At 43.3% G+C, this 13,708-nt stretch overlaps 2 protein-coding genes across 2 annotated transcripts in view; one reads left to right on the top strand and one right to left on the bottom strand.

Moving 5' to 3' along the window:
- Positions 1–13,476, bottom strand: part of ADGRG2 (adhesion G protein-coupled receptor G2) — a 71,577-nt gene extending 58,101 nt beyond the window's left edge. Inside the window, exon 1 of the mRNA XM_040266535.1 lies at positions 13,359–13,476. Within this exon, the coding sequence (XP_040122469.1) occupies positions 13,359–13,476 (118 nt within the window). The remainder of the gene's footprint in view (positions 1–13,358) is intronic.
- LOC120882526 (BRCA2 and CDKN1A-interacting protein-like) lies at positions 5,198–6,246 on the top strand. Its single transcript, XM_040266534.1, has one exon. It carries the CDS (start codon positions 5,206–5,208, stop codon positions 6,121–6,123), a length of 918 nt encoding a protein of 305 aa, XP_040122468.1. The 5' UTR covers positions 5,198–5,205; the 3' UTR covers positions 6,124–6,246.
- Positions 13,477–13,708: the final 232 nt, after the last annotated feature.

Genomic DNA, 13,708 nt, shown 5'->3' with positions numbered 1-13,708 from the left:
TCCACTGTTAAAACAAAAAACAAAACACGAGCTGGAAGACACGGGACAGAAGAAAGACCTCACAGCCAGATCTCCACCGTGTTTGAGGAATGATTTTCCTTCTCCACCTTTAAGGGGAAAAAGTTTTTTCACTGGTACATTTAAAGATCTGCCAAAGACAGGGAGGTACCAATTTCGGACAAGTGCCACTGCAACATGGAATGCTCAAAGAACCTGAACTTTTAAACTCTGGAGGTCTGAACTTGACTGTTGGCCACTTCAGGGCGTTTGGTGTTTCAAAGGAGTATTGTGGGAAGCCACTCAGTCATGTCCAACTCTTTGAAACGCCATGGGCTGTAGCCCACCAGGCTCGGCTGTCCATGGAATTCTCCAGGCAAGAGCACTGGACTGCATTGCCATTCCCTTCTCCAGAGGATCTTCCCAACCCAGGAATTGAACCTGGGTCTCCAGCACTGCAGGCAGATTTTTTACCATCTGAGCCACCAGGGAAGCCTGGAATATTGGAAGCCAAAGAACACTGGGTGCTGCAAATAGGAACTGAAGGGGTAAACTTATTAAACCCTTTAAACCTGGAAAAAAAAAAAGTCAGGATTTACTCATGAGAAGGGTGGAAAGAGGGGAGCACCCTACAAAGCCAGGCTTAGCCAGCAAGTAAAGAAACAAAGCATGGTTGTAACATTTAACGATCAGGAGTAAGTTCCACACAGCTTCTGTACTGTCTAGATCAGGAGTAAACTACAGTCCATGGGCCAAATCTTGCCCACCAACTGTATTTGCAACTCAAGTTTTACTGTCTTAAAACCATGCCTACTCATTTACATTAGTGGTTGAGACATAGACTTGGATTACTGTGATATTGAATGGTTTGCCTTGGAAACGAACAGAGATCATTCTGTCCTTTTTTAGATTGCACCCAAGGACTACATTCTGGACTCTTTTGTTGACTATGAGGGCTACTCCATTTCTTCTAAGGGATTTTTGCCCACAGTAGTAGATATAATGTTCATCTGAATTAAAATTGCCCATTCCAGTCCATTTCAGTTCACTTATTCATAAAATGTTGATGTTCACTCTTGCCAGCTCCTATTTCACCACCCGACTTACCTTGCTTCATGGACCTAACATTCCAGGTTCCTATGCAATACTGTTCTTTACATCATGAGACTTTACTTCCATCATTGAGTCATATCCACAAGTAGACGTTGTTTTCACTTTGGCTCAGCCTCTTCATTCTTTCTGGAGCTATTTCTCCACTCTTCTCCAGTAGCATATTGAGCACCTACTGACCTGGGGGTTCATCCTTCAGTGTCTTATCTTTTGGCCTTTTCACACTGTTCATGGGGTTCTCAACACAAGAATACTGAAGTGATTTGCCATTCCCTTCTCCAGTGGACCACATTTTATGAGAACTCGCCACCATGACCCATCCGTCCTGGGTGCCCCTACATGGCATAGCACATGGTCTCACTGAACTGTGGAAAATTCTTCAAGAGATGGGAATACCAGACCACCTTACCTGCCCGCTGAGAAATCTGTATGCAGGTCAAGAAGCAACAGTTAGAACCGGACATGGAACAACAGACTTGTTCCAAATTGAGAAAGGAGTATATCAAGGCTGTATATTGTCACCTTGCTTATTTATATGCAGAGTACATCATGCGAAATGCCGGGCTGGATGAAGCACAAGCTGGAAACAAGATTGCAGGGAGAAATATCAATAACCTCAGATATGCAGATGACACCACCCTTATGGCAGAAAGTGAAGAGGAACTAAAGAGCCTCTTGATGAAAGTGAGAGGAGAGTGAAAAAACTGGTTTAAAACTCAACATTCAAAAACAAAAGATAATGGCATCTGGTCCCATCATTCCATGGCAAATAGACAGGGAAATAAAGGAAACAGTGACAGATTTTGTTTTCTTGGGCTCCAAGATCACTGCAGATGATGACTGCAGCCATGAAACTAAAAGAAGCTTGCTCCTTGGAAGAAAAGTTATGACCAACCTAGACAGCATATTAAAAAGCAGAGACATTACTTTACCAACAAAGGTCCATCTAGTCAAAGCTATGGGTTTTCCAGTAGTCATGTATGGATGTGAGAGTTGGACCATAAAGAAAGCTGAGTACCAAAGAATTGATGCTTTTGAACTGTGGTGTTGGAGAAGACTCTTGAGAGTTCCTTGGACTGCAAGAAGATCAAACGAGTCAATCCTAAAGAAAATCGACCCTGAATGTTCATTGCAAGGACTGATGCTGAAGCTGAAGCTCCAATATTTTCTGCACCTGATGTGAAGAGCCGCCTCATTGGAAAAGACCCTGATGCTGGGAAAGATTGAAGGCAGGAGAAGAAGGGGACAACAGAGGATGAGATGGTTGGATGGCATCACCGACTTAATGGACTTGAGTTCAACCAAGCTCCGGGAGTTGGTGATGGACAGGAAGTCCTGGTATGCTGCAATCCATGGGGTCACAGAGTTGGACATGACTAAGCAACTGAACTCAACTCATTTACATATTGTCTAGGGCTGCTTTTGAGCTACTAGGGCAGAGCCGAGTAGTTGGCCACAGAGACCATATGGTTTACAAAGCCAAAATGTTTATCATCCTGTTCCTTAGAGAAAAGCTTATCAAGCCCTCATCTAGAACAACATCCCTCGTGGTTAAAGTCACCCGCGTTAAAGATCTTGGCTAAAACGTACTCATATGGCCAAAAGTAGGCACTTCATATGGGCTACTGTAGAAGAAAGTTCTGGAGAGCTGTTTTTGACACCTTGATACTGTTTCTTGCTGGGTAACCTAGAAAAGGACCCACCACTTTGAGCTTCAGTCTTCTCATCAGCAAAGTGAGGATAATACAAACTTCTCCACCCACCTCAGGGGGACATGGGGAGACGATGGATGCCAAGGGGCTCCACAGACCATGAAGAGCTACAGGAATGTCCAGAGGGGTTGCTGCTGCTGTTCTTCATGTTCAGTACTATGTGCTGTTGCCACTGGATCCTACAGAGACCCTGGAACTTTTCCGTGATCAGCAAGGCAAGGATAGCACTGGTCACTGGGACATTTACCAGTCAGCAAAAGCCATTTCTGGAGCTTTCAGCAATATGGAAATCAAGAGATCCATTGGCTTTGTTGTAACTTTAAGAGCTTTTAAAATAGCGTCAAATAGAAAAATGTAGTTTGGAAAAAAATGTGACTTTTAAATTGTTTCCAATTTCATATTAAGAGCTTCAAATAGGAGAGCAGCCTTAAAATGGGATTGCAGAGATGAGTGGTTCTTAGTTCAAGGCAAACCCCAAGGATCCCCAGTATCCCAGGACAACAGATCAGGAATTCTAAGACAGAACCTACTGGATAATTGAACTCATAATGTCAAAGTGTGAAGGAACCTTAACAGGCAATCAGCTGAGCCCCTTCATCATATGGAGGAAAGGAAACATATTCTTCAAGGGTAATTGGTGCCCATGTCCAGCCACCTCACTGAAGTCTATGCAAAAGTTTAGAGGAATAATATATGTTGTATCAGAACTCATTGGGTTCAGATGAGTATAATGTTGGTGCCTTAAGCTGAGGAGGGCAGTCATGTTTTAGTATATCTCTAGGCTTTAGAATAGAGCCACAAATCAAAAGCAACCAAGCAGCCAATTTCTTGAGCACTTACTATGTGCTAACACTTTGGAGGACACAGAGAGGACCTGAGCCTGAACTTGGGACCTAACCAGATATTACTTCATATCAGCAAAGATAAAACCATGAGGAGGAGCAGAATTCAGGACATAGTGACAGCCTTCAACAATTCCTATCAGTGCTCTCACAAACCCTAAGTGTTCAATATGCTTTAAGAGTTAGTTTAAAATGTATGGACAGAATTTAGATGCACAAACAGTAGCAACAAGAAACAAGCAAAATTTTAAAAGCCCTCAAGCTTCCTTTGATGTTCAGGATGACTCCATCTTGTGCTGGAGCCTCCATTCCAGAAGTACAGGAGAAGGATCCTTAAACCTGATGAATGACTAAAGAGAATGCTCTCTTCTGCTCTAAAATGCTCTCTAGTCAACCCCATGTCTTCCAGATAAATGCACAATCCTTGTTTTCCCTCCTCTTCCTTTTGGTAGTCAAGATGGCTTCTAGGTCAGGAAGGGGAAGCCAGTGTTCTCACAGCAGGGAGAAGGGCTCTGCATCAGTGAGCTTACCTCGTGCTGAGCCCTGGGTTCTCAATGCCCTCTCCAGAGATCCCCCTCACCCAGCAGGTTTCCTTCAGGGCCCACTGGTATCCACTGCTTAAGGCCATGTCCAGTGGACCCCATGTTCTGTTCTCTCAGAATCCTACCCAACCTGGGGTGCCCTCTCTTGCTGACCCAGTTCCTCTCAGATCTTACCACCAAGTGTCTGTCACATCCTCCCTGTGGTCCCTGGTCTCAGCTGTCCACACCATTATCTCTGCAGCCATGGCTCTCAGCAGAGCTACCCACAAGGAACACAAGAACCATTGAGAATCCCTTCCCTTCACACAAGAAATGAGAGACTTGAACAGGACACCACCTCCAGCCTCCTCTCTGCTAAGCACACTGTGCCGCCATTTATCATCCCTACCATTGCTCTCTGTTGATGTGTGGGCCACTGTGAGGAGTTCTCACCCAGAATTCTAAGTGGAAAGTGAAACACAATCTCCTCTGGTTTCAGTTTCCTCCTCAACCCATCCAGAGTCTCTGTCATTCCTTGTCACAACTTCTACTTATCAGGGAAAGATTCAGGACCCAACAGAAGTGACCTCATCATGCCTGTGGGAGATTTTGGGAGGTTGAGAGATTAACCTAGTATCAGATCACCACTGTGGTATTTATAATCTCAACTTTCAGTTCAGTCGCTCAGTAGTGTCTGATTCTTTGCAACCCCATGGACTGCAGCACACCAGGCTTCCCTAACTATCACCATCTCCCAGAGCTTGCTCAAACTCATGTCCATTGAGTTAGTGATGCCACCCAACCATCTCATCCTCTGTTGTCCCCTTATCCACCTGCCTTCAATCTTTCCCAGTATCAGGGGTTTTTCCAATGAGTCAGTTCTTCACATCAGGTGGTCAAAGTATTAGAGCTTCAGCTTCAGCATCAGTCCTTCCAGTGAATATTCAGGACTGATTTCCTTTAGGATTGACTGGTTTGATCTTCCTGCTGTCCAAGGGGCTCTCAAGAGTCTTCTCGGGTAACATGGCGTCCCGGCCGAAGCGGCGAGCTGTGAGCCGCGTGCCCCCGGCTCTGGGCCATGAGGAAGAGGAGGATGAAGTGGAGGAGGAGGAGGACGAAGACGACAGTGACGAAGATGATGAAGAGGATGAGGTCGTCAATGAGGAAGTGAATACTGAATTTGAAGCTTATTCTGTCTCAGATAACGATTATGATGGAATTAAGAAGTTACTACAGCAGCTTTTTCTAAAAGCCCCTGTGAACACCGCAGAACTCACAGATCTCTTGATTCAACAGAACCATATCGGGAGTGTGATTAAGCAAACGGATGTTTCAGAAGACAGCGATGATGATATGGATGAAGACGAGATTTTTGGTTTCATAAGTCTTTTAAATTTAACTGAAAGAAAGGGTACCCCTTGCGCTGAGCAAATTAAGGAGTTGATTTTGCACCTCTGTGAGAAGAATTGTGAGAAGAGCATGGTTGAGGAGCTGGACAGGCTTTTCAACGACACCGCCAGGCCTGTGGGCTTTCTGCTGAGTGAGAGATTCATTAACGTTCCTCCACAGATCGCACTGCCCATGCACCAGCAGCTTCAGAAAGAACTAGCAGAGGCGCACAGAACTAACAAGCCGTGTGGGAAGTGTCACTTCTACCTTCTGATTAGCAAGACGTTTGTGGAAGCAGGAAAAAGCAATTCCAAGAAACGGAGCAACCAAAAGAAAGAAGAGTTAATGTTTGCAAATGCGGAAGAAGAATTTTTCTACGAGAAGGCAATCCTGAAGTTCAACTACTCAGTGCAGGAGGAGAGCGACACGTGTCTGGGAGGCCGATGGTCCTTTGATGATGTACCAATGAAGCCCCTGCGAACTGTGATGTTAATTCCAGGCGACAAAATGAATGAAATCATGGAAAAACTGAAAGAACATCTCTCTGTCTAACCCATCTCCCATGGACCGTGGCGGGCTGGCTTCTGCAGTTACCGGAAGACTTGGTGGAGGCTTACTGAAAAACTCACGACTTTATTCAGATGAAGGTCCTCTACAAAAAGTTGGGTTCTGTCAGCCGGGATAAGAAAGCTGTGGTACATATACACAATGGAGTATTACTCAGCCATTAAAAAGAATACATTTGAATCAGTTCTGATGAGATGGATGAAACTGGAGCCGATTATACAGAGTGAAGTGAGCCAGAAAGAAAAACACCAATACAGTATACTAACACATATATATGGAATTTAGGAAGATGGCAATGATGACCCTGTATGCAGGACAGCAAAAGAGACACAGATGTGTATAGCGGACTTTTGGACTCAGAGGGAGAGGGAGAGGGTGTGATGATTTGGGAGAATGGCATTGAAACATGTATAATAACATGTAAGAATCGAAATACCAGTCTATGTCTGATGCAGGATATGACACGCTTGGGGCTGACGCGCGGGGATGACCCAGAGAGATGTTGTGGGGAGGGGGGTGGGAGGGGGGTTCATGTTTGGGAACGCATGTACACCTGTGGTGGATTCATGTCAATCTATGCCAAAACCAATACAGAATTGTAAAGTAAAAATTAAAAATAAATAAATAAATTTAAAAAAAAAAAAAAAAAAAAAAAAAAAAAAGAGTCTTCTCAATTTTATAGAGAGGAATTGAGGGACAAGTAGACCAGCACTGGGTTTACATAGAACACTGTTTCCCTACCTTTCAGGAGCACACAGTCTACCTCCTACAGCTCTGACACGCATTGCATAAGAACAAAGACTTGGATGGACAAAGCATGAGAGGGTAAGAGGAGAGAAGACAGTGAGGCCTTGGAGAAGGGGACTTAGAGAGAAATTTATCACTAGAAATGCCTGCAGTACAGAAAGATCTAGATCCAGCCCAGAAAGAGACTAAGTTGGGATTATAGCTCATGAGATCATCAAACTGGCTCTCATGTGTAATTGTTTCCAAGTGGGAAAGACAATTCTGCAAGAATGAAATTATAACCATCTTCCACTAATACGTCATCTCACCCTCTGGAAAATAGTTGTACCTAAAAGGAGACCTCCTTGGAAGACAAAAAAGCAGCAGCAGCAGAGGAAAAAAAGAAAGCAAAGAAAAAATGACATTGGCAAAGCCCAAGAGAGCTAGAGACCAGAGGTAAGTAAGTTATAGTTACCTGTCAAACCTCATTTGGGCATTGGGTAGACCAAGAATGATTCCCTCGAAGCTACCAAACTACACGAATGACCACCAAACTACACAACTGGAAGTGTGAAGTTCTACGGGCTCTGTCTGGTGGCCAGCAACCTTAGAAGAGAGTATCAGTCCAATCTCTCCTCGTTGCTAGGAGCTACTGAGTCATCTCTCAGGCTTCCAAGATGAAGCTACCGTGCCTGCAGTCCACATCCCCCAGAGCCAGGGGCAGTGGCTGCTCTCTGGCAGTTTAGTTCAGGCTCCCTCTCCATCTTCTCTTCATGCCTCATGCCACGTTCATTCAGTCTTCCCTTCCTGGGCAACCCGGTAGAGTAGGAACAGTACAGGCTACTGATTCCAATGGGGAATCCTCCAAGCTGTTTGACTCTGGGCAAACGACTTAATCTCTTTGACACTCAGTCTCTTCATCTGCAAACAGAAATGAAAAATATCTACCATAAAGGGTTTTTGTGAGGATTAAACAAGATGATCTATGTAAAGCACCTTGAATGGCCTGCCCCAGGGCAGGTCCTCAATACTCATTAGTTTTCATCCCATGAGTTTCTCACCCACCTTGTCAAACTTTTCTTCCCCCTTCTCACTTGGCACATACCATGTGCTGAAAAGACTGATGATGCCAAGGAAGTATGTTTGACTTCCTTGACATGAGACAAAGTGACATGACACAAAGTGACAAGTATAAAGAAGACATGCATAAAAACAAAAGGGAGCACTGATAAAAGAGATTTAATTCTTATGAAGAGGTCAGGGGAAGTTTTCTAGAGCTAGTCATACTGGGCTGCACTTTGGAGAATGAGCATGTTTCCCAATGGGGATGACCCCAGGAAGCAGAGGGAGGGAGTAGGGAAGGGAGTAAAGCCAACAGTGGGTACATTAATGAGCACATTGCTACCGTGGGCAACTGGGGCCCAATCCAACAATCCACTGGGTGTACAGAACACACTTTAGCATGATCCCACCAAGGGCTGGGGAAGCTGGCATAGGTAAGCACCAATTCCCATTCTTCACCATTCTGGGGTATTAACTCTCTGGCACTACTAGCTGGTTCCTTGCACAGGCCAAGCATAGACCCATGGGCACAGATCATTCTCAGTCAGTGAGACATGGGAGCCATCAAGAAGGCACAGGATCTGTCTGAAGATAACCTCTGGGTGGCTCAAGGGGACATGGGCAGAGCAGCAATAGCATCTGCTACAGGTGGCTTAACATCCTACTAGTGTCATGCATGAACTTGGCCAGAGGCCTTATGTGAGAGCCCCATAGCACTGACTCACACTTTACGATTTAGTTACAGTTTGTACTTTTTTTCATGTATCCTAGTCATGTCCCTCCAACTGGAGTGTAAACTCCCTGGACTCAGAGATGATGCTCACTCAGCAGGCAGTAATGCTGGGCACACAGCAGGCACTCATTACCACAAAACTATTTATCCAGTGTAGTACAATCAGCAGGTCCCCTCGGCCTTCATCAAAGACCAGGCATCCTGAACTGAAGAGAACCTGTCTCAGCCCAAAGTTGTTCAGAAAGATGGTGCCTATAAGCTATCTGGATGATCCAGTCTGACATCCAGTCCTAAAGTGGATTCCAGCTTTATTTTTAACTTACAGATATACAACTGCTATGCAGAGTACACGACCTAGTGTAGCAGACAGCTTAAGGATGCTAGAAGATAAAGTATAGTGGTTAAACACACAAACTTTGAGTCATATGACCTGAGTTGGAATTGCAGCTCTGCAACCAAAATGTGCAAGCTAGGGCAAGTTGCTTACCTTCTCTGTGCCTCAGTTTCTTGTAAAATGGAGCTAATAATACTAGTGCCTACTACAAAGGGTTACTGAGTGAGCTTTAAATGAAATAGCTTTTTATAAGGGCTCAGAACAGTGGCTGGCACAAGGTAAGTATTATCAAAGTAATTATTAAATAACATGAATGAATACTCTTAATGGGAGTTCTGAAAGACAATAATGATCTCCAATTTAGCCCTTTCCAGGTCCCAACACACTTCATTCAGAAAAACCTTTGCATATACGATGTTGTATGTCAATAGAGCTGGAAAAGAAAAATGTCTGCCATCATGAAGTTTCTTTTTTAACATATATTGAGCCTTACAAAAGCCCTCTAAAGGAGCTCAGTATTATACCCATTTTGAAGATGAGGAAACTGAGCCCCATATTAGTCTAGTAGCAAATCGAGATCATACAAATAGCAGGTGGCAGGCATGTGAAGGGCTCGAACCCTGGATCTCACCATATTCTACTATATCATGCGGCACAGTGAAGTTCAGCCAGTTCTTTAAGACCGTGGTTCTGCACTTGGGTAAGCATCAACACCCAGAAGGCTGATCAGAGCACAGATGGCTGGGCCTCGCCCCCAGAGTTCCCAACTCACCAGGTCTAGGCTGGGCCTGAGAATCTGCACTTCTGAAAAGCTCCCAGGTGATGCTCATGCTGCCTGTCTAGGGGCCACTGCCTGAAGAAATCAATTCATCAGAGAGCCAGAGCAAGAAATACATTCAGTGACCTTAGCATCCACTCAGGTTTTCCCTGCTCGGGTTGGTGTCAGAGCCGTGCCCTCTCCTGTTTATCTGGCCCATTTTCACCATTTATTGAAATTAATTAATTAATTTTATTATTACTTTTGGCTGTGCTGGTCTTCGTTGCTGTGTGGACTTTTCTCTAGTTGTGGCGATCAGGGGCTACAGTTTCGTTGTGGAGCACGGGCTCTAGGGCGTTCAGGCTTCAGTAGCTGTAGAACATGGTGGGCTCAGTAGTTGTGGCTCCCGAGCTCTAGAGCACAGATTTAGTAGCTGTGGCGCACAGACTTAGGTGCTCCACGGCATGTGGCATCTTTCCAGATCAGGGATCAAATCCGTGTGTCCTACATTGGCATGTGGATTCTTAACCACTGGACCACCTTCTGGCTTCACAGAAGCCCCTATTTTTGTCATTTTTAAATATACTTCTTCGAAACAGACTTAATTCTACCAAGCAGCTTTCCTTTGGATGATTTTTCCCCTTTGTGTTCCACTTTCGTTCCTCATCTACCCTGTGGTGGAAAAAGCACTGAAACACGAGACCAAAGATTTAGTATCTAGTCTGGCTCCACCGCTTCCTAACCAATAATGTCCCTGGGGACATTTACTCATCAGTAAAGTGAGGACGTTTGATTTTTGCCCTGACAATCCCACAGGGATGTCAGTGTGCTGGGTACATATAATTTCTTATACTTACATTAAGATGCCCCAAGGAGACGGTGAGTGAGCACAGTTTATAAGAACATCACATGGCCACAACAGAGTTTGTACCCCATGATGTATATCTGGAGTTCTCTCTTCCTGCTTATGTCTTCTGCCAGCCGTGGAGGCAATGGGATTGCCTCTGAACCAGTCACATCAACATCACCTGGGAGCTTGTTAGAAATGCCAATTCTCAGGGCCCCCCTAGAGCTACTAACCCAAAACTCTCATGGATGGGTTTGTCTTAACAAGCTTTCTAGGTGATTCTGATATACACTCAAGTTTGAAAACTCTGGTTTTGTGGTTACAAGCAAAAAATTCCAAGTTAAGTACAACTCCCACAGCAGTCACTTCCTTGAGCAAGTTACTTATCTCTCTGAGCCTGAGTGCTTGATTTGTGAAATGGTGCTAAGACTAGGATTTCCCCTCAACAGACTTGGTTTAGCAGCTTAAGAGAGTGGATGGATTGATATGCAAAGTACATAGAGACCCAGCACACTGTAAGTAGTCGATACACATTGACTCTTTATTTCTTCATGTAAAGTATTGTGGGTCCTTGACAATATGCCCCAGTGCCTACTTTTGAAAGACTGCCAACTGTGTATTAGTCTGTTGGGAAGTTTTCTATTTGTGTGCATCTGTGTGTGTTATACTTACATTGTTTGCTGCCAGTACATATTTGTTTTATCCAACAAAGATTCTTTGGTCCGGCAATTTTCTTCTAAATAAGAAAGGTATTTCTGTGTGTCCCTAATAGTGTCTTCCTTATGATTCTTTTGCAGGGGAGGGGGCTATGCCACGTGACATGTGAGATCTTAGTTCCCTGATCAAGGATCAAAGCCAAGCCCACTGCAGTGGAAGTGCAGTCTTAACCACTGGATGGCCAGGGAAGTTCCTGTAATGATTTTTTATATTTGCACAGCACTGTATTCTTTTGGGAGTTGTACCCAAACATACTGCAGCCCTGGTAATTCTGGTCTTTTTACTGCCCTCCTCAGGTACCTTTTCTCCTTTCATAAGCTTATAGAGATCCTCTTTTCTGAAAATAATGCTTCATTAGGGTGATTCTCTATCTCCCTTAAATTTCTATACAGAAGTGCCTTTGAGTAGCTACTTTTATAAACAAATAAGCACCAGAAACAGACCTTCACATATATGGTCAATTAATTTTTGACAAAGGTGCCAAGACCATGCAATGGGGAAAAGACAGTGTTTTCAACAAATAGTATTAAGAAAACTGGATATCCAAATGTAAAATAATGAAGTTGGATCCTTGAGTGTGTGCATGCTAAGTCGCTTCAGTCGTGTCCAACTCTTTGTGACCCCATGGACTGTAGCCCACCAGGCTCCTCTGTCCATGGGATTCTCCAGGCAAGAATACTGGAGTGGGTGCCATTTCCTCCTCCAGGGGATCTTCCCGACCCAGGGATTGAACAAGAGTCTCCTGCAGCTCCTGTGTTGCAGGCAGACCCTTCACTACTGAGCCACCAGGGCAGTCCAGTTGGATCCTTACCTCACACCATATACAAAAATGAACTCAAAATGGATCAAAGGACTAAACATAAAAGCTAAAACTAGAAGTTCTTAGAAGAAAAATAGAGGAAAAGCTTCATGATATTTCTTTGATATAAAAGCAAAAGCACAGGCAATAAAGTAAAAATAGATATGCTGGATTTTATCAAAATTAAAAACTTCTCTGCATCAAAGGACACTACTTAAAAGAGTGAAAAGACAACCCACAGAATGGGGAAAATTTTTGCATATCGTATATCTGATAAAAGATTAATATCCAGACTATATAAAGAACTCCGAAAACTCAGTAACAACAAAAACTCCCAAACAATCCAATTCAAAAATGGACCAAAGATTTGAATAGACATTTCTCTAAAGATACACAAATGATTCTAATAAGCACATGAAAAAATATTGACCGTAACTAATCATTAAGGAAATGCAAACAAAAACCATGATGATATACCATATCACACCCATTATCAAAAAAATAGAAAATAACAAATTTTAGTGAGGATATAGAGAAATTGGGATCCCTGTGATTTGCTGGTAAGACTGTTAAATAGTGCAGTCACTGTGGGAAACAGTTTGCCAGATCCTTAAAATGTTAAACATAGAACTACCTATGACCAGCAATTCTACTTCTAAGTATATACACCCCAAAGAATCAAAAGAAGAGACTCAAACTGATACGTACACAACAATGTGCATAGCAGCATGATTTATAGTAGCCCAAAGATGGAAATAACCCAAATGCCATTAACACTAAATAAAAGTATGATATGCAGATACAATGGAACATTATTCAGCTTTAAAAAGAGATGAAATTCTGATACATGCTACAACATGGATGAACCTTGGAAACATTATGCTAAGAGAAATAAGCCACACAAAAAAGGACAAATATTGTCTAATTCCTTATATGAGGTATCTAGAAGAGGAAAAATTATAAAGACAGAAAGAACAGAGGTTACCAGGGTCAGGGAGGAAGTGGGGAGGCAGGTTATTGCTTAATGGGTACAAAGTTCCTATCTGAGATGATGAAAATGTTGTGGAAATGGATAGTGGTGATGGCCACACAAAATTGTGAACTACATTTAATGCCAGTGAATTGTACATTTAAAAATTGTTAAAATGTTTTACACTAATTTTACCATTGTAGAAAAAGTCCCAAACACACAAACATACACACTGATAAAACAGAAAAAAAGATAAAGGAAACTGAGCATCTTACCTTCCAGGGATGTAACCAGAGTGACATGAAGTAAAATGATGACAAGGGCTACCTTCAACATCAGTAAAAGTTCTTCAGGTCTGCCAACATGGCCACACTGCCCACCAGAGAAAAACATCCTGAAATAAAGTAAGGGGAAAACACATCATCACAGCTTGCTATAATCATAAGATAGAATGCCCAAAAGGTCAGTTCCTCAAGCAAGACAACCTGCAACACCCCTCCCTTTAAAATACTCTAGTTCCAGAGAATTGGCAATGCCAGGTGGGCACTGCTTACAAAAAGCAAAACCCATGTTTATTATGGCAGACCCAGCCACTGGGATAATATATATTAAAAATGATAGGCAA

The sequence above is a fragment of the Oryx dammah genome, unplaced genomic scaffold (assembly GCF_014754425.2).
Source record: "Oryx dammah isolate SB20612 unplaced genomic scaffold, SCBI_Odam_1.1 HiC_scaffold_23, whole genome shotgun sequence".
NCBI lineage: Eukaryota > Metazoa > Chordata > Mammalia > Artiodactyla > Bovidae > Oryx > Oryx dammah.
This window is presented reverse-complemented; position numbering and strand designations above follow the sequence as displayed.

Excerpts from the sequence above, each read along its gene's own strand:
- LOC120882526 (XM_040266534.1), top strand. The coding sequence starts at position 5,206 with ATGGCGTCCCGGCCGAAGCGGCGAGCTGTGAGCCGCGTGCCCCCGGCT.